The sequence below is a fragment of the Scleropages formosus genome, chromosome 14 (genome assembly GCF_900964775.1).
Source record: "Scleropages formosus chromosome 14, fSclFor1.1, whole genome shotgun sequence".
NCBI classification, from domain to species: domain Eukaryota; kingdom Metazoa; phylum Chordata; class Actinopteri; order Osteoglossiformes; family Osteoglossidae; genus Scleropages; species Scleropages formosus.
The window spans coordinates 12,684,927-12,706,369 of NC_041819.1; the positions used below are offsets into that span (position 1 = coordinate 12,684,927).

The 21,443-nt window shown below is 43.9% G+C and overlaps 1 protein-coding gene across 3 annotated transcripts in view; it reads right to left on the minus strand.

Annotated features, from left to right (window-relative positions):
* Positions 1-21,443, minus strand: part of LOC108920052 (B-cell CLL/lymphoma 9 protein-like) — a 95,064-nt gene that overhangs the window by 9,923 nt on the left and 63,698 nt on the right. For all 3 annotated transcript variants that reach the window (XM_018728508.2, XM_018728509.2, XM_018728506.2), the window contains exons 3-8: positions 21,160-21,240; positions 10,165-10,490; positions 6,671-7,005; positions 3,050-3,160; positions 2,443-2,629; positions 97-196 (exon numbers count right to left, since the gene is read on the minus strand). In XM_018728508.2, coding sequence (XP_018584024.2) covers positions 97-196; positions 2,443-2,629; positions 3,050-3,160; positions 6,671-7,005; positions 10,165-10,436 — 1,005 coding nt within the window. In that variant the 5' untranslated portion in view covers positions 10,437-10,490; positions 21,160-21,240. The remainder of the gene's footprint in view (positions 1-96; positions 197-2,442; positions 2,630-3,049; positions 3,161-6,670; positions 7,006-10,164; positions 10,491-21,159; positions 21,241-21,443) is intronic.

Genomic DNA, 21,443 nt, shown 5'->3' on the forward strand with positions numbered 1-21,443 from the left:
CGAATATGTAGGAATAATCCATATATGTGCATATCTTTATCACAAACCATGTTTTCAAGTATGTGAAAGTATGAGAGATTGCTGGCCAGTTCTTACCACAGGAAGGTGGGACTTGTCACCCTTACTGCTGGAGATGTTCTTCATGTGGTAAGCAATGATGGTGTCGGCATGACCTGTGATGACTGCATCTGCAGCCCTGTGGAGAGGGGGGCCAGACAGAAGCGTGTGAGGAAGGGGGGCAGGGGCCAGACCGAGGGCCCCGGAGGAACCAGGGCAAGGCAAACAACACAGTAAATAAATCAAAAGCAGCAGGGGTGCCAGGGCTGCATAAAAAAGGCTTGATACAATCAATAGCAGCATAGATTGCCAGTCTGTTACTGGGGGGAAAAATTAAACATAAATTAAGGCCGTTACTCCTGGAGTAATTTTAACTCTAAATACACACATCACTAGGAGGACAATGAAAACAGGGCTTGAACCAACAAACAGTGCAGGATCACAGAACAGCACGAAAACAACACAGTAGCTTGAATTACGTTGAATAATTATACCTACCATACAACTTTAAAGTTATATTACTGTATAATAACTTTTAGAACCAGTCAAAGTTGTGAATGCAATTTGGCAATACTTGTATGGGATGAAGAGGACAGAACAGCGAAAGCAACGCAAAGCATGTGAGACCGGATGAATAGGTCTTCATTGTGTGGACCTTCATGGACCTTCAACCACATCATAAAGATAATCGAGAGAGTAATTAATGAGAGTGTCATAAATACCATTTGGCTTTGGGCTCAAAGCCAATAATTACTTTCACAGCAGAAAACAGTGACTAGGAAAGAGTGACTATGTCCTCCAAGAGAAAAGAACAGTGACGCACACATTATGTGAAGGCAGCAGCTGACAAACATCTCTGGATGCAACCCGTTTGTTCAGCACACAACAACCAAAGTCCCCTCAGTGGACTACAATGATCTTGTGTGTCACAAGAAAATTCATGCAAACTGTGGGACATATCCAGCAACTCAAATCCTCCATGCCCATACAGCGCCACCTCAGTCTGAAGCCCGATATAAACCATTTCACACATACAGAACAATGACATACACAGAGAACTTCATGTTTACCAGCTAAACGGTGACAAAATATTGATATTGCTCATCCCACAGGCTTTCAGTCTCTTCTTCCTGGGGGGTTGGGCTGCTGTTACATCAGACGGCTGAGATTGGTGCGTTTCTGCTTGTGTCTGTTTGTCAGTCACACTATTGTTTATGAGGTAAATGGCCCGCATTAATGAGCATACTTAATGTGTTATCGAAGCAAAGCCAGAAGAGAGAGAGAGCGGGAAACCATTACAATGACGACGAAGTAATCGCCAACCTGCCAGGAAAACCATCTGTCAAACAGATTAATATCCCTGTGCACATTTGGAATCCTGTGGGTATTTATTTTGACAGTTCACAAACAGCCTCTGAAATTGTGCGGAGAAACGGATGTAAAACAGTTGAATTGAGTGAGCACATTTCTTGCAAATGCTGGTGTACAAAACCATCTCTTCTCCTGCTACTCAAGACTAACCACAACCAAAGGTTTCCTACTGGAGACAATAGACCCAAACCAGGGCTGCTGGTGGTTCTCAAGGGCTCCTAGGGAAACCCTTTCTGATGGAGGGGGAACCTTAGGTCAGGGTCAGTTAACCCTTGTCCAGCGTAGTTGATGTATGCAGCGACATGATCCCATCATTGATATCTTGCCAAGTGACCATTAGATGTGATGTAAAAGGTTACAGTTTTGCTGCATCACACATTCGGAGAGCGCACCAGGCCCACAGAGAAATCACTGGGTGATCTTGGGGGAGAAGGCCTTCATTCTGGATAAAATCTGAAAATATCTTTATAACATGCACAATACAGTATGATACCACACTGGATAGCACAAGTGAGTTAGTTTTCACAAATGCTGGCTGCTATTCAGTGTGTCCTCATTTTTTCCTCATTTGGTCACAGACTTGGTAAAACCACTGATCTATTTTTCCCTTTTAGAAATGTGTAAAAGGGGATTACCCAAATCGTCGTCAGATCATGACAACCCAGGCAGCCTATTGGTCTCACATCTCATGTCAGCTTGGAGATGTGATAACATCTTACCACTTGCCCATCTGGCTACCTCCCACCGAACAGACAGAGACAAGTGAGCTTGATTGAAATAGTTTTAGCATCGTGGTCTTTTTTCCCCCCAAAAATACTAAACAAGGCTTTAAATAAGCTAGCCGAGTTTTCTACAGGTACAATTTTTCACCAGAACTGTACACCCCAGCAATAAAAATGGAGACCAGAATGGCAATACATGGCAGACAGTGTGAAAAAATCCCTTGCTGGAAAACCTGTGGTTTGTCTCATGTCCAGAATGAAGTTGCACACAACTCGCCCACAAGCTCCTTACTTGTTTGCCATTTCTGTAGTGAAGACATAAACAACTTTAGAAGAAGCCTTCTGGCCACCAGCTGGTTCAGAGGAGGTGCTCTGTGCCCCAGTGGCATTATGGGATGGTGTGGAAGAACGGCTGATCCCAGCGTTGGATGAGGGGAGTGAACTGGGGTCCTGGGGCTTGATGTCAGAGGAGTTGCAATCTGAGAGGACGAGACATTGTGCCACATTACATGCTGCAGTGCCAAGCACTTTTTCCATTCGTCAAGCCTACCTGACTACTTAATCAATAAAGGAGAAAAACACTTCATTATACACCAAAAATGTATTAAAACCCAAATAAGGTTTTGTCACACAGCTAAGCAGAGCAACAAAGAGTGTTCAATGCAGAGGGAAATTCTGTAGGCATCTACACCCCGTTCTCATCTCGACCAATTGGAATATTCTACTTGGTGCTAAAAGACACAACTACATCTGGGATGTAGGTCGCTTTGGACACAAGCCTCTGCTAAATGAATAAATGTAACTGTTACCAATCTTCCAAGTAAAATTTATGCACTAAACCTGGTAATAATGAAAAATTAAGCCATCTCCATTCAGTTCAAGTGGCTGGAAGGACTTACTAAAGAAGCCAGGATCGTCCTCATCGCTCTCTGCCCCAGAGCACCAGTCTGTTCCGCTGTAGGGCTGCCGCCGCTCAGCAACACACATCCGCTTCGCCCTGAGGCCAGAGTCTGGAAGAGAGGAAGGACATGTGGTAACTCTATATGTGGGAGGCAACGGCAAACCTAAGGATTATGTTTAGCAGCTTCACTTCAAACCAATGGGTAAGTGAAAAACACACTGTATATGAAAGTCTTTTGCTGGTAATTTTTGAATTTGGTCTAATCCCTGAGACAGGGCAGTGCTTCTCAGCAGAACGCATGTGATGCCATTTCACAGATTACACACAAAGGACAGGCCTGAAACCACCTGACACACACAGACACCTCATGCTCATACCTTTAGTCACATTACATGTCATTTGGGGTCACCATGTGCATAAAGGAAATTTTACAGTCAGCATCACATCCAGGTGTGAGACGGAAGTACAGTCGAGAGCCAACGTTGCCCACTAAAAAGAGGACCAGGGATCTGCAGCCCATGAATAAGACAAAGGCCTCATCGACTGAACCCGTAAGAGGGAGGATTTCCACAAGAGCCACATGGATCAACAGCAGCTTAATCACAGTAGGTGCAAACAGGCTTCACAGCCAAACCACACGGCAGCATCAGCCACACACGGTTGTTCATAGCATCTCTGTACACGTCAGAGTAGAGAACGAACACATGTAATGCTCCTGTAAGTAAACAACAAAGGACCGGTCCTCAGAGAAGTGCCCCCGCTCTCCAGCTTGTTGCGTCCCTCCGCCATCTCTGTGCACATATCAGCCCTCGTTCCCCATAGGTCAGTGTGCAATACTTACATAAAAAATTAAGAAATACCAATACAGGAATGTTCCGCATGGCACCCTCTGTGCCAAAAGTAACTGGGTACAGTCACTGAACTGGATTATTTTTTCGGTGTTCTGAGAGCAGTAGTGTCAAGATGTGTTGTGTTGACACGAACAGATGATTTTCACAGTGAAGCACTTTGCTGTGACACTCACTGCCAGCACAAGGAAAAGCATCAGACCCTGCAAGTGCAGCGCTAACAGCAACAGGCAGCAGTTGCCGTCCTGCAAAGACCCGGGAAGGTTTCCTGGGGGTGTATCGCTGAGCCAGCCCCCCCCAGCGTGAGTAAGACAGGAGGGGTCTTCCCCAGTGCTCTGCATGGTTAACCACATGGCACGCAGCAATTAAAGATTCTTTTAGTAATTAAAGAACCCTTGTGACCCCACCCCCCATCTCTGCTGCCTCCCCTTATCTCAAGAGTCAAGTGGGCTTTCCTTCCCCACCGACACAGCAAACAATCCCATCCGACAAGCCGCACATAGAAACCCTTGAAGCACCTCATCGCACGAGACCCCCTCCAGACACACAGCTGCGAGGGGGATCACAAGAACACAGGGCTCCATTGAGGAAATGCTGCCTCAACTGGCGAGGCTCCCTGGGGCGGGGGTGCCACTTGTCCCCATTCCTCTATCCAAGCCATATTACCATACAGCAGCCCATTGAAATGGGTTGTCGGCTTGGCATGTAAACAAACAAAACGACAAGCAAACTGACAGCAATGCGCACACAGACACGCGACCCCAGAGTGGCCCAAGCACACAGAGCCATCCTCCACACTCCTCACCTCCGTTAACACACCTACAGGCAATACACTGTGAGGATGGAAAGGAGGAAAAAGAAGAGAAGCACTTTGCTCAAAGACCAATGCAAAGACTCAGAGCAACCATTTGGAAGACACTTCTCAAAAAACAAACTGCAGCAAAGCAGTAAAATGCTACAATAAGTTACTTAAGCCTTCCAGAAAAAGGCAAAGACGCAGAACAGTGCACACCCTCTTGATGGGTACATCTACACAGTGACGTTTTATACATGTTTGCCGTCCAAAAGTTCCTGTAGGAGCACTGGGCCCTCTGCAAGAAACGGCAAGAAGTTGCTCAAAACCTTTTTGGGGGTTCCATGTAGTTTCTCGGATAATTCAAGTGTTGTGAATGATGATCACTAGTCCTGCATGAGGAAGAGGATCGCAGAGGAGGGCTACACCAAAACTCTTGGCCGAGGCACAGGTTATTCGCACAAGATGAGGTGTGCGTCATGCAGAATAGCACCTCAAATCTTGTGTGTGGGCAAAGTGTCACTAAGTTTGACACAGCAGGAATTTAACGCGTGTGTGAAATATACACCACAGAGAAGCCACAACGCTGTGGTGCAATGAGCCACAGCCTCGTGCTGCATTACTCCGGTTCCTTTAACGGGCCCATTTTAAGTTAACTTTAGTCTCACTGTCATCTTTATGTCTGGCCTATTGAGAAATAAAGAAAGTGTAACAGAGACCAAAGTGACTGTTAAAATCCACGTGTTAGACAATTCTGTTCGTGTGAGATCCAATCCTCTGGGGACGAAAGTCTTTCCTCTTCAATAAGCGCTCCGCTGAAGGGAATTGGGTCGACTGTGATTGAAGTTCACAGGCAGGCGACGCTCCGTGTCGGTGAAGGAGGGGCAAAGGAGTGCGTGTTTCCTTGCCGGGGAGAAGCATCAAGGCCTGGTGCTGGGCTTTGGGTGCAAACAGGGGACATCGGGCGGGCTCCAACACACGATACACACCGTTTTACTGTGTGTCACTGGCTCAAACACAGTGTTACACATTCAAACTACTCTGCACTCCAGCTCCTCCACCAAACAAGCATTAAGGAAATATTCTGTAATGTGCATGTAAATAAGGGGCAGCTGGGAGCATAAGTCGTTCGAGCTTATGCCTTTGAACTCAAAGGTCTCGGGTTCGAGCCTCACCTCCAGCTGTAGTACCCTTGAGCACGGTACTTACCTTAAAACTTGTTCCAGTAAAATTACCCAGCCGTATAAATGGATAAATAAATGTAAGTACCTTAACATTGTACATCGTTTTGGAGAAAAGCATCTTAACTGAATAAATGTAATTTTAGCTAGGTGAGATTAAAAGAGAACAATACACAAAGAGTTAAACCCTCTCAATACTCCTCTGTGAGCTAAATAAAGACTGAGCATGCCATCTTCCATGTAAAAAACATATGTGCTTCCAGCCGAAACACAGCAATTATACAATCGATATCTTCGGTGGAGTAAAAGAACAGAAACAGAAGCGCTTTGTCTGAACTGATGCTGAAACCCCTGCTGCCCCCTCACATCAGAATGCCCCCACCCACAGCACCTGTCTCCAGCAATCGAGAAACCACAAAAAGATGGCCTACCGTGACAGCGCGGCTCATTGCTGCAAAATCTCTCTCCCACAGAACCGAGGCATACAAGCGGACTCATGAAGAAGGCTAAATTTAAAAACTACCAGGTACAGTCTACTCCAGATGACCAATGACTGACAATACATTTTCACATTGCCATACTAAATATCTAATGACTGAGGCAAACCACTGTAGGACAACCACAGAGCTGACATGATCTAGAGATTAGTAATTTTAATAAAAACATCCATTATTTTTCATTGCTGGTCTATAAATGAATGTAGGCTGTACATTGTCAGCAATTAAAGATCTACTAACTGCATCATAAGTGATGTAATGCATTAACTGAAGGTAGTTTGAGAGATGGAAAGTCCTTACCTTTCTGCTCCATCTCATTGTTTGGCGTCCCTGTGTCCCGCTGCTCAAAGGATTCGACTGAGGTGCTCCGTTCCCTCTTGACCTTCCCCTTTGGCCCATTGCCCGAGGTCAGGCTCTGTCCATTTTTCAGGCCCAGGTTGCCCATGGCACCCTGTGGCCCCTTGGGGGGATGGCTGCCGCTTATTGTCTTTGGGTCACAGGGCGAGGGCTGTGACTGGCCACCAGTGCCTCCTTGCTTTCCCTGATTGGGCAGTTTGGAGTCCATTTGGGCTGCACTGGACGGAGACATTACAGGGGGAGACCGCACCATGGCCTCCTGCTTGGATTTTGGACTGCTGTTGGGAGAAGAATAGGGATGGATGTAAATCCTGAGACACCAGACATCAAGGTCTAAAGTCACACTGTGCTTCACGATACATAACATTAATGGTGTAGTGCTCAGAGCTGTCACCCTACAAATAGACCTGGTTTTGAATCCTACTCCTGTTGTAGTAGCATACCTTTGATCAATGTATTTACCCTGAATTCATACAACAAAAAGACCCTGCTATGTAAATGGGCAAATCACAATTAAGTTAACATTATAAGTGACTTTTGACAAAATTCTCAGCAAAATAAATGAATGCCAACCCAGTACAATAAAATTATAAAACATGCTTTGACTAATAAGTGCAGCTACTAATTCCTGGTTTTTCAAATATTTTAAGTTATTAATTTAAACCTTACTGGCAACTCGTAAACCTCATGGTCAATGTCCATGGTGGCATCAACTCATCTGAAAACTGGCTCAGCAGATGAACCTGCTATATGCAAGGTCTGAGTAACTCACAAAATCTCAGCCACCATTTTTAAACACATCTTGTTTAATATGTTGAAATGGGGGAGGGGGGTGTAACTCACTGATACATCCATAGAAGCTACTCATAGCAACTGTGCGACATGTGCAAACAAGAAGAAACACATGCAAGTGTGCATACTTTTGGTATTTATGAGGTCAACCAGCTCTACAGATATTTGAAGCACATGTAAAATATGACAAAGTATTATCCATTTGAGTTTCGTCTTGCAAGAGAATTCCTCATTGAGAAACCCATCACCCTTATTATACATGTACACACAAAAACATACATCTCACCCTAATGGCAGCTCTCTGCCCTTCCCTTCAGAGGGCATGCAGCAGCCCTCTCCAGTTCTTGTGGAGTCCACAGAAAAAGAGAGCTCCTTCAGAGAGAGGAGAAGAGGGACAAACCATGCACCAGCCAGACCTCTAGCACATAGTTCTGGAAAAAGCCACCACTGCTAGCAGCGCTGCTAACACCTTTCTCAATCAGCTGATGTTCCACTCCTTATGTTAACGGCTCAAATGCAACATATAGAGAGAGATGAATGAGTTACAGAGGTGTAGGGGGTGGGGAGAAAAACAAGATGGAGGAAAAAAAAGAATCGAAATTGCACTTGAGGGATGGTTACACGTAATGGTTTGGAAGGCTGCACTGCTCCAGGAGGGAAATACAGTTCAGCTTTGTGACCAACAGCCCCATATCTCAGAGCATCTCAAAGCATGGCAGCTGGGACAGAGGTATGGGGAGCTGAAACCTGTGAAACAAAACAACCAGGGTGCCAACATAAAGGCACTCTATCACTACTTCACTGCATGGTTGACACTTATCTAAAATGGGGTATTTAACCCCCTTAAATAGCTGGCATAGCCTGAGATGCACCCATGGACCTTATAATGAGTTTCATTTCATACCCATTCTTTGTCAGAAGGCATCTCTTAGCATTTACAAGACCTGAGCTTGGATTTCACTTGCTTCCTGGCAGCTAAGTGCCACAAGACCTTTTCGTTTATTCATTTAACAGACACGCACAATGAGGTAGGCGTGTCAATCTGAATGGACATAGTCAAACTCCATCCTGCCCTGTCACAATGTTTTTCCCTGTCTTTCAGAAAGGAGAAACAGCAGCTCCTGAAGGAAACCCTGCATCCCTGCATCTCCATCAGAAGGATACGACACTGTCTAAACAGCAGCTAATTCCCAAGGTTGGAAAAGCATAAACTGTTGCTTCATTATGTGAGAACTAAGTATTTGTTCAACAAACTGATCGATCGACCTGCAGACAGGAAGCATACCTGTGTATGATACGCAGCTTCCCGTTTCTATGACGACCACGTACACCAACAGAGATTAAGATCAAGCATGATTTCTTTGGCCAGTTGGGCAGAGAACACCATCTGGTGGCAGAAATACATTGGGCTGGGCTCTACAACTGAGGGGCAGATCTCAAAACCAATAAAAAGACTGTCAGACAGTCTGCATGTTGCTAAACTGTGGGGATGTTTCACACTCATTGCTTGGCTCTAGGCCAGATCTTAAAATGAAACTGATCCCCTGGCCAAATCATGCCACTTGTTCCACGATGTGGGCAGTTGTGCAGCTGTGCAGCCCTCTGCAGTTTTACAGTACGAACGGCACTGTCGAGCCTTAGGAAAAGTGCCGGCTGCGCACGTGAGTCACTCCAGCTGGATGCAGGGAGCAGGCCTGGTCCTATGCATACAAGCACGCAACACGTGCAGGCAGACGGGCTGAGGAAATGGGAGGGGCTGGAAGCTAGCACAGCCATGGACCCCCAACTGTGAGACTGGGTGTGCCTCTCTGCTGAGCCCAAACCCATGAGTCAGCAGGCGCACTGCTGGCAGAGCAGCTCCGGGACGGACCCCCTCGCTCCGCACCCAGGTCCCCTTCAAATGTCCTCGCTGAACTCACTGTGGAGAAACCAGGTCACCTTAACATGACCCAGATCACAAGTGCGGGGTGGTGTTCTAGGTTCAAGCTCAGTGAGCTCAGACACTTGCCGCTGCAACTATTTGGTTTTTGATTCTTTACATTCAACGAGGACCAACTTGTACAAGTCTCAACATTGAGACACACAAACAAACTATTTCTGCTGTCAGCAAGGACTTTCTGGCCTTGTCCCTACTGGCACGCTTGCTGCCAAATAAGGGCCCAAGGGAGATGCAGAAGATCAGCTCCAGTGACAGAGTGAGCTGCACAGTACCAGGCAGAATGCCCTGGTGGTCAGAACCACATCCAGGTTTGATACAAAAGCCTCATGTAACCCATTATCTAAGAGGGACCTGGGCTGATTTGAAGTTCTGAATTGTATGGCTCAACCTACACACTGACTGGTTTTGTGTCAAAATGTTTTTCTTTTTTTTTTTGTTTAACGTTTACTTACTTACGATTACTTCAAATTCCTTGCTGTTTGGGACAGAGAGTGAGCTGTTTACAGGCATACTGGACCCCCTCCCCGAGCCCTGAGTCATACAACCAACAGCCAGCATTCAGCTTCTTCCTTACTTGTGAAAACGTGAGAGGATGTCTGTTCTTATTCAAGAGGACCTACAGTCCATTGTCCTACCATCTGTTGCCAGTGGGTGGTGTGGTGGGAGTCTGGCTCTGGGGACAAGAGAGGAGGGAGGAGCTGCTCACCTCTGAGTGTTCGCTGAAGGGGAGTTCCTCACTTTGGGATTGCTGGAATGCATTGACGGAGATCCCAGGGAAGCAGAGGGCGGATTCAAGTGCTGGTGCGGGCTGGGCGTGGCCTTGGTGTGGGCAGGGGTAACACGGGGGTTCCTGGGGCCTGCGCTGCTACTGCTGCGGCTCTCCTTGGCCTCCTCTCGCTCCTTCTTGGCTCGCTCTTTCTTGGTAAAATGTGCTGCTGCTGCTGCTGCTGCTGCTCTCTCCTCTTGCAGTTCCAGCATTCTTTACTCGTGTGCCTGGTGTCTCCCCAGGAGCCCTCAATGCCCTCGGGCACACTGTAATGGGGGACAAAAACAGAGTTGGCCAAATGTAGCACCAACTTGTCAGTAGGTCACTGCTGGAACTAACTCTAACCCTAAGCTTTAAGCACCACTCTGTACAAACAAGACATCTTTGACAGGAACCCAGCACCACAAAAAGGAGAACGATAGCACTTCACTAGTCCTGTTGAGGGGTATGTAATCTTATCTTAAGGTTTATTTACACTCCTATAACATGCTGAAATAACATCAGCCTAAAGTCAAGTAAAATAGGGTTAAAGAAATTGTAAAGTTAAGGAACATAAGTCAAGCAGGTAAACTGTCTGGTTTCCCAAACTCTACATGGGAATGTGTTTGTCTACCCCCTGGTAATGATCCAAGGAACCGCTCAAAAAAGCTGCGCTGTCAGATTGCACTGTCAACCAAAAACTATTTCGGACAGATTCCAAAACACTCAAATGATGTAACAACTTCTGAGATTTCCCTCCAGCCAAAAAGGCTGAAAAGATGAGCAAGACAAATCAGAGTAAAACAAGTGTAAATCATTAGGTTCTCTTATACTTAAGATATTAGAAACTAATTTGCGAGACAATAATTCACTCATTAGAATGCAGGAGGACAAAAAAATACAGCCACATACCTATTTCACATCCATTTGAGGAATGTGTCACAAAATACATACAGATTATATATTTTACGCTTTTTAATTTTTTTTAACACGTCTCTTGCCACCCATACAAGCTATTTTTGTAAGTAGATTCAATCCCTTAATAGCTACAGTTATCACAAAACAAATGGTGACATCTGTAAGCATGTGCCCTAAGAGGGAGCAGTGTGCATCTACATGTAGAGATTTGGAGTAACGTCAGTGAAATAAGACCAGCTTCTTGAACACCCTCACAAAATGCTGCTCAGGGACCGACCCAGGTCAAGCTGTGGAGAGGAGGTCCCAGATGTTAGGACCTGATCTCTCCTGTCCCACCTCTCTCTGCGGACACACCAGGCAACACTTTTCTTCCTAACCGGACTACTCTGATCTGAGGAAGCCTATCATTCTCCCACTGGCAGCAACCTCTCCAGCACCACGGCACAAAGCAGGTTATGGACCGTTCATACAAAAACCATTCGTTTGGGAGGACCTGCTGAAATCTGCCAGCCACTAAGTATCATCAGTGAAATGTAGAGGCACTATAGAACAGCATGGCTCATCCATTCACATTTTCAGGGCTCTGTGCTCATTGGCTGCTCCTAGGCCTCATTATATTACCAGGCAGATGCACTTTGTGTGTGTACACATCAAGGGAAGGGCTCTGTGACATCACTGCACAGCAGTACCTCTACCTCATTGTAGATTTTGAGTAACTCCGTTTCACACAGTGTATTGTCTGCCTTGTTACTGAACCACACCCTCCGCTGCCTGTGTCTCATCCTGTTAAGCTGTATTTCACATACATTCTCTCATTCAACGTTACACTGAGCTCTTGTGGCTGTAGCAGCTCTCAGAGTTTTTAATGGACTCGTGGTCAAAATGAAAAATCATTTTAGAACTGATTCAATGTTGCTAAATTTATTTTTTGTACACCAAGCACAAAAATGCTTACAGTAAGGACTAATGACACAAGGCACCTTAAGCAAGTGTACGCACAAATGCACACGTACTGCATATCTGCTCCCAGTGACACCGGCTGGTGTCCTGCTCCATGATGCTGCTGTCAATCTTTCTCAACAGCCATGCTATTCCTGCTGTGACCCACCTCACCTGTGCACACATTGCTTGGGTGGCAAACACAGTATCTGAAAAACCATCGGGCAGACCTGAAATGGGCTGTTTTTTGGTGTACAGAAACAAAATTCATTGAGACAGTGGGTCTGGTTAACAAGCACCGCGAGCTCAGTGTCCTGGGACCATTTGTCCACAAAGAAACCAATTGGCAGGAGCTCACATCCTCACAAGGAACCCCAGAAATGACACAAGTACCACCAAATTTACACCCTGCCTGCATTTTCTTCTTTACTAATGATCACATGTGGATGCCACAGAGAAAGAAAAAAAAAAAAAAAACTGAAGAACACACCAATTGCCAACACCAATGTAGTAAAACAAGGGAACACTGATTAAATACTAAGAAAAGGTTTTTTGATGTCATTTATGTCTGAAATTCAGTCCCCTAATTGTGGAAGTGGATGTACAAGCAACAGAACCAATATGTAAAAATGTACACTTTGCCAAACAAATACTACAAATCACATTAAAATAGAGGGAAATGTCCTTGGATTTATGAAACATGACATTGAGAGAGCTTCTTCCCCCTTATCACCCATAATGCATCCCAGCCAAGTTCTCAGATTATGAGTATGAGGAGGGAAGGGTGCCATTATTTTCCAGTCACCGCCCGATACATAATACAGCATCTGAGTTGACTCTCCTCACCCAGGAGAAAGGCAGTCTTACCTCACCACTGGCAATACAAGGGCTGTTGCCATGGTAACAGCAGAGATGTCTGAATACCAGCAACTCAGAGCACAGCAGTCTGGTAGGCGCACGCACACATGCACACACACTTTCAGCTTTTTGTGTATAAATCTTAAACCATTTTAACAGTATGAGGTAAGGTGTGACTTTAAAAGATTTACAAACATAGCTAATGCATTTCCAAATTATCAAATGTTTTACAGTATTTATTTAGTAAAACACTATTCTACTGCTACTTTCAACAGAAATGTTTCATTGAGTATGTACCCAAGTCATCCAAGAAGAAGCAGTTGGAATTTATTTCAGTAAGTGGAAATATGTGCATTTTTTTGAAGATTGCAGAAGCATTTCTCTGCCAGAGGTGTGTACAAAAGTATTTATGTACAGGACTTCAAGAACATGGCAGGAATGTTTGTAACTTGTGGGTGCCATGATAATTATTCATCCTCTGTGGAAGATGTGCTCCACTGGAGAAGGTAATGGTCCTCACTGAGCAGACTCCCCCACCAGCTGAGGGTGCCTGTCAGCCACACCATGTGTGAGAGAGTGTGTGTGAGAGAGAGAGAGAGAGAGAGAGAGAGAGAGAGAGAGAGAGAGAGAGAGAGAGAGATTGTGCTCCGATGGAGGTAGAGACTGGGGCTATGTGGAAAACACACCAAGCACACCTTCCTAACACTGACTAACAATTTGCACTCTTATCACCATACCGTTACCGTTTTTACGCCTTCAGTTCCACCTACAGCCATGTACAAACACAAAAGGAAACAGCAGCTGGGCTTCTTAAGCAGAGAATCAAAAGACAATGCCTCCATCAGTGACTCCCCCTGACTGATGGATGGACATCACAACCACGACAATTCCATTAGAACTGATTCTTGGACTGGATGGGGCACAGCAGTTGAACATTTACACTGAAAACTGGAAAAGTTATTCCTGCACATGTCAAGCCCTTTTATGCATGTACTTCACAGAGTTAACAAATGTTTATTTCACCAGGTATAAAAATGTTGAATTCCATACTTTTCCCTCTCCTTTTCAGAATATTCTTACCTGTCACCCAGGACTATTCAAAACCCAGCTTGTTTTAACAACTGTCAGTTGTTAATGTAATTTACCTAAAGATGAACGTTACTGCATTAATTACTTTACTGAATAAGTGGTTCTACTGTATTCTCAACTTAAATGGAATAAAAGTGTGTAATGTTAAAATTAGATCAATCAACAGCACAAAGAAGACAGGGTGTAAGTTAGTTCATTGTTAGGACAATTTAATACTATATTGTACTCAAAAGTACCGTAACACTTAATACAGTGTTGTTTAAGACACAAGATAAATTAAGACAGTTCTTCATGCTGCAATACATAGTGAATATGAATCATAGCAGTTTGGTTACCCGAGACGTTTACATTTATTCATTTAACTGATGCTTTTACATTTACGTTCATTCATTGAGCAGATGCTTTTGTCCAAAGCAACTTCCAATGAACATTCACTTTAAATCACATGAAACTCATTTATTTTAATCCAAAGCAATTTACAAAGCTGCTTAGTTATTTACCCATTTAAAATCAAATTCAAATTTTATTTGTCACATACACAACCATACACAGTACGACACAGTGAAATACTTTATACAGCTGTCTGACGTAATCTAGAAAGACAAATAACAGGTACTAAAATCTAAAGAAAAAAACATATGCAATCTATTTATGCATATGTAAGACCAAAATATATAAATATCTAATTATAAAAATTTGTGCGGCATAAGATGATGTGCAAAATGGTGTGCAACAGTGCAATGTAATGTGCAAGATCGCGCAGGTAGTTCAGTTTGAGTTTGTATACGAAATGGAATAGCAGAGGTGGAGTGGTTCCTGGAGGTGACTGGTATTTAGTCCTAGGCGTTATACTGGTTGAGGGCCTGAACAGCCTGAGGGAAGAAGCTCCTCTTCATCCTCTCTGTATTGGCCTTTAGGGAGCGGAAACGCTTCCCTGACCACAACAGAGAGAAGAGTCTGTTGCTCTGAGGCTGAGGTCTTTTACTATTTTCCTATTTTATACATTTATACAGCTGGGTAATTTTACCGAAGCAATTTTTTACATTTACATTTATTCACTTAGCAGACACTTTTCTCCAAAGCAACTTCCAATGGATACAATGTAGTGTTATCAGCCCACATACCTTATTCACACCAAGGTGACTTACACTGCTAGATACACTACTTACAATGGCTCACTCATCTATATGTCAGTGAAACACACTTTTTTGGGCAAGTACTTTGCTCAAGGGTACTACACCTAGCGGTGTGATAACCTGCAACCCTTTGGTTCCTAAAGAACTAACCACTACACTACCAACTGCCCCCTTCCAAACCACCTTTGTCAATGGTGTTAAATGTATTGCCCAACTGGAGGTAGAAATGTTTCTGTATTGTAAATGAACAAAACCACTACATAGAAACAGCCCCCAGAAAACATTTGTCACTGAAATTGACTGTATTTCTGTGCCTTGGAATTCAATGACACTTTGAATGAAAGTTACAAAATTGTTGCAGTAAAACCTATACCATGCACACTTTTACATACCAGCACTAGTCCAAAGAAAGTATTTTATTTTGAGCTCCCCTAGTCCATATTCAAGTCTGTTCAGCTCCAAATTAACTGGAAACAGATTTTAATATCACAACACAATTAAAGAAGCACCAAGAGGTATGAATTGTAGGTCAAATGTTTTGACAATCCCACAAGCCTGGTTTCAGTAAAGTAGGATCCTTATTGCTGCTAAAGCAGAGAGATTATATACTAGAAATGTAATTAATGTGGTAATTATTCCACTCCCTTCCCCCATCCTTACCAACCAGTATGTGGCAAACACAATGAAGTGTGCTGTCCATCAGAGCACTTTTTACTGGTAAAGCCCAAGAGAAGCAGTAACACACAGGCAGGAAAGTGGATTCTGATTAATCACTGTAGACACTGCATAAACAAAGCCATAAATTCAAGTCATTCAGCGCCAATTAACAGGTTAGCAGGAGATAGGGTCAACAGCAGCACTGTTCTCCTACTCGTTAACTGACAGAGGCAGAGATAAACAGCCAAACACACACCACCCCCCCGATTTCATATAGGCGCGCGCGCGCACACACACACACACACACACACACACACACACACACACACACACACACAGTTTCCACTGCCTTATCCACCCCCCTCTGCCAGACCTCCAGTCTGTGGCCGCTAGCTAAAAAAAGGCCTGTCAATCAAGCAGGCTATTATGCAAATCCCATTTTGAAGCAAAGCAACAACTGATCAGTGAGAAACTCTTCCTCCATTTCTCCTCATTTCTCTCCCTCCCTCTCTGTCTGTCTGTCCCCCAACCCCATCCACCCCCACCCCGCTCAGTTGCCTGCAAGGACAAAGCCTCTCATGCACCACACACATGCAAAACTGCAGAGGATCACCGGATTAGGCAAGCTATCTAGGCGCTGCAGACTGACCAGCCACAGAGAGGACCTGTGAGCCACCTGCATGTAGACATATGCAGCTGGGATGGGCAAACAGGTGAGCAGCGCAAACTCCTGTCTGATAAAAGGTGGGTTTCACAGCAGCATGCAACCTCAGGAACAAAATCTGAAATGGGAGGCGGCAAAGAAAAGAGCAGAAAAAGCTCTGTAGCGTCAGTGTGTCTGTGTCACGGTAATACCTTTCGCCAGTTCCGGCAGGAATGGGCCTCTTCCACCAAGGGCTCTGACAGGCTAAGGCTTCTTCAATTTCAACATGAAGAGTTATGAAGCTGCAGCGCTGCAATGTGTGCAATCCGTGCAATCCTTGCATTCTGGATATTCTAGACTTTACGTTATGCTGTTCCAAGCTGAAAAAGTTACTCACACACTAACAACCGGTTAGAGAAAACCCTACTGTACCAGTTCCAGGTAAGCAATCACTGGGAAAAAGGTTGAGCTGCTCATGTTTAAAAAGGTGGTGATATAGCTGAGCTCTCTCACTTGCATGGCACCCCACTCCAAAAGATGCCCACCACAGCAAGACCCCTCACAAGGGTATCAGCAGATACCTGTCTGGCATCAAATACAGAAAGGCTTGAACATTTTTGTTAACCTATCAGAATTTTCTCCAAGTCATATTTTTACACGTTAAAACATATTTTTGCATATAAAGGGAAAAAATGACTTAAAATCTGATTCATGCATATCCTAGAACTAGATAACCAATTAAACAAGAGAACCCAATTAAACAAATGAGACAAAAAATTTTACTGAGGAAAAAAGATCCAATACTACATTTCTGTGTGTGGCAAAAGTATGTGAACCTTTGCTTTCAATAACTGGTATGACCGCCTCGTGCGGCAATAACTACAAGTAAATCTTTCCGGTAACTGTTCGTCAGTACCACATGTCGTCCTGGAGGAATTTCAGCCCCTTCCTCCTTACAAAACAACTTCAACTCAGGGATGTTGGTGGGCTTCCTCACATGAACAGCAACACAAAATTTCTATAGATTAAGATTAGGACTTTGACTCAGCCATTCCAAAACATTGACTCTCTTCTGCTTAAACCATTCTTTGGTAGATTGTCAGTTGGACCGTGTGTGTGTTTGGTAGACTTGGGTCCTTAGAGTTGTCTTTCTGCATGACCCGCTTTCTCTTGAGTTTCAGTTCATGGATGGATACCCTGACATTTTACTGTAGAATTTGCTTATGCAGTTCACACTTCATGGTTACATTTGCATTACATTTATCATTTAGCTTTGTCCAAAGTGACTCTCAATGAACTCTATGTAGTGTTATCAGCCCACACCTTATTCACCAAGGTGACTTACACTGCTAGATATACTACTTACAATGGGTCACTCATCCATACGTCACTCATACACTATGGGTCAACCTGAACAACATGTCTTTAGACTGCGGGAAAAAACTGGAACACCCGGAGGAAATCCACTCAGACACGGAGAGAACGGGCAAACTCCACACACACACACACACACACACACACACACACACACACACACACACACACACACACAAGCAGGGATTGAACCCACGTTCCAGGTGCTGTGAGACAGCAGTGCTACTCACTAGTTTCATCAATGATGGCAAGTCACCCTGGTCCACAGGCACCAAAGTAGGCCCAAACCATGATGCTGCCACCACCATGCTTTACAGATGGGATAAAAGTTATTATGCTGGAATGCAGCATTTGCCTTTCGCCAAACAACGCTTCTCATTCAAGTCAAAAATTTCTATTTTGGCCTCATCCATCCTCATCATCCACAGAACATTCTTCCAATGGCCTTCTGGCTTAACCATGTGGTCTTTGGCAAAGTGTAGGTGGGCAACAATTTTTTGAATAGTAATGGCTTTTTCCTTGCAACTCTGCCATGCACACCATTGTTGTTCCATGTTCTCCTGATGGTGAACCCATGACCACTGACATTAGCAAATACAAGAAAGGCCTTTAGATCCTTAGATGGTTACCCTGGGTTTCTTTGTGACCTTTTAGACCATTACACGCCTTGCTCTTGGTGAGATCTTTGTTGGTCAACCACTCCTGGGGAGGGTAACAATGGTGTTGAATTTCCTCCATTTGTACACAAACTGCCTGACAGTGGACTGGTACAGTCCAAATTCTTTAGAAATGGTTTTGTAACCGTTTCCAGCCTAGTGAACATTAACAACTCTGCAGTCCTGAGAAATCTTCTTTGTTCGAGTCATGACATTTCAAAGAACCCGTGTTATGATCAGACTTTAACAGTGAATTTTTTTTTTTTTTTTTTTTTTTTTAAGGCAGGGCCTCCCCTACTCACACCTGATTGTCATCCCATTTATTGAAACACCCGAGTAATGCCCCTTTCAAATGAACTGATAATCCTAGAGATTCACATACTTTTGCCACACACAAATAGGAAAAAATTGTATCATTTTCCAATTTTTTTTGTCCCATTTGTTTAATTAGGTTCTCTCTAGTTTTAGGACTTGCATGAAAATCTGATCATGTTTTCAGTCATATTTATGCAGTAATAAAGAAAATTCTAAAGGGTTCACAAACTTTCAAGCACCACTAATTGGGCTGAGTGCAGACTGCCATTTCATTCACAGGCCCTGCCCTGGTTTAAATCCACCAGTCAGTGAACTCAAACATCCACCGGCATTTTCAATTCCCATTCTGGATTCAATCAACATGAAACTACCTGCTGACAATGATCGGGTGGAGGGTCGGCAGAAGACATTCACTTCATTCAGTTCAGTACCCATGACAACACGACTACATGGACCACAGAGCCGAGATGATATGGATAACTTTATTTAGAACATTTAAAATGTGAAAATTAGAAAAGAATTCACATAACCTCATTTTGCCAAAACACATCAATTTAAACACAAACATACCACAAATCCACCCTTTTGTCTGTATTAAATGCTAACCCAGTCAATGGAAACATTAGTTCTAACAATTGTCTTGAAAAATTCTCCATATATGAACAATGAATGCGACTGCTTATCAGATCTGAAGACGACACTGTGATACATGTATGGCATAGAGGCACAGCAGGTAGTGCTTGTGTCTCATAGCTTCTGGTCTGTAGTTTCTGACATGGGTTTCAGCTGACTTGGGGAATCCAAACTCCCTTGAAGCATGTACATGTGACTGAATGAGTATGTGACTGCCCTACATTGGGCTAATGTCCCTTCCAGGGTATACGCTGCCTTACACCCTCAGATTCTGGAAAAGGCTCTGGACCATCGCATCCCTGAACTAGAACAGTAGTTTGCAAAAATGGGGAGAACACCATGTCTGTACACTGAGATTCAGGTTTTAGTTGGAACGCAGTTATAGAAGTGTTGGAAAGTAGGAACGGCTAATAGTGTAGTGGATAGAGTTGGTTCGCTGGGGTCTGAAGGTCCCCGGTTTAAATTCCACCTATTGGACCAAGATACTTTACCTATATTGCTCCAGTAAAAATTACCCAGCTGTATAAGCAAGTAAAGCAAAAAGTACATTCACATTCATTTGTTCAGCTGACACTTTTCTCCAAAGCAACTAACAACATTAAGGTACTTAGAATTATTTTACCCATTTATAAAGCTGGGTAATGTTACTGGAGCAATTTAGGGTAAGTACCTTGCTCAAGGGTACTACAGCCAAAGATGGGGATCAAACATGCAACCTTTGGGTCTAAAGGAAAGAGCTCTAGCCACCACGCTACCAGCTGTCCCCTAGTGTCAAAAGTGTTAGCTAATTGTGTAAACAAGTTGTTACGAACAAAATAAATGAAAGCAAAACTCCAGGTTTTAAGTCTAATGTCAGTATTGACAAAATGTTCAGTAAACCATGCAGCTGCAATGGAACATGTAAAATAATCAAGCCTCCCTCAAGAGCCTTGGCCCTTCTTTCTCTTCACTCTATACTTGTGTGCATGAACAAGTCTAGCCCTTTTGAAGCTCATCACCTCCATGACAATACCTGCACAGTGAGCTCATTGCCATCTCTTCCGAGATCCCCACCGATTAGAAGTTAAATATAGAGCCTTGACTCCATTGGATCGCATAGTTACAAACGTTTACACTTCTAAGGCAAACACACTCTTGAGAGAGATCCTTTTCCTCTTGAATTCCAGCCATTTCAAATATTTACTGTGAACTTTTCAACCATTCTGCATTCTCAAAAACATCCCTACTGTTTACATCTCTCTCCAGTAGAAAGTTGGGTTTCCGTTGCTCACTGCCAGTTTTCTCTGGAGTGGAGGAGACTGGTATTCATGGATGTTCGGAAATACCCGTTTCTTCAAGGTGTCCCTCAAACCCATTTTTACAGCGAACAGAAAACATATTCACTCTGCTCTCCAAACTCAAGCTACCTGCTCTGTTAATAGAATAAGCCCCAGAAAGTGCTACAGCAATTCTCACCTGACACTTTTGGTAAAACCAAAACACAAATACACTCATTCATGTGAATATAGAATTTTATAAAAATTAAAAAAATAAATTTGAAAATCACATTAAAAAACCACTGATCTGCATTTTTAAGTGATACAAATAGAGTACATTAAAACATTATCTCAGCCCGCAAGTTAACCAAAATCTAAAGTTAAAGCTAGACGATGATATATTCTATGTAGCAAAGAACACTGGTAGACCACCCTTGTCACCTCTTTGTCCCCAAAGCCCACTGCTCCTTGGCATCACTCACCATCTCCCTCTGCGTCACGATATAGCCGTTGCCATCTCTGCTTCTGCACTGCAACAGGATGCGTGAGTGAAGTCCTTGAACCTGCATGAGACAAGGAGACATCTCAGTCACACACCGGGTAGTGCTGGGTGGACACAACCTGTAAAACATGGCTGACCTCCATGTCCCACACCTTGGCTTTTCGGCCATTCGGGAATGGGGAAATTGTGATGAATGCAGTGAGTTAGAAAAGCTCTACTTATCACACAAACTTGTTTTACTCGGCAAAAAGGGCCAAAGATTGT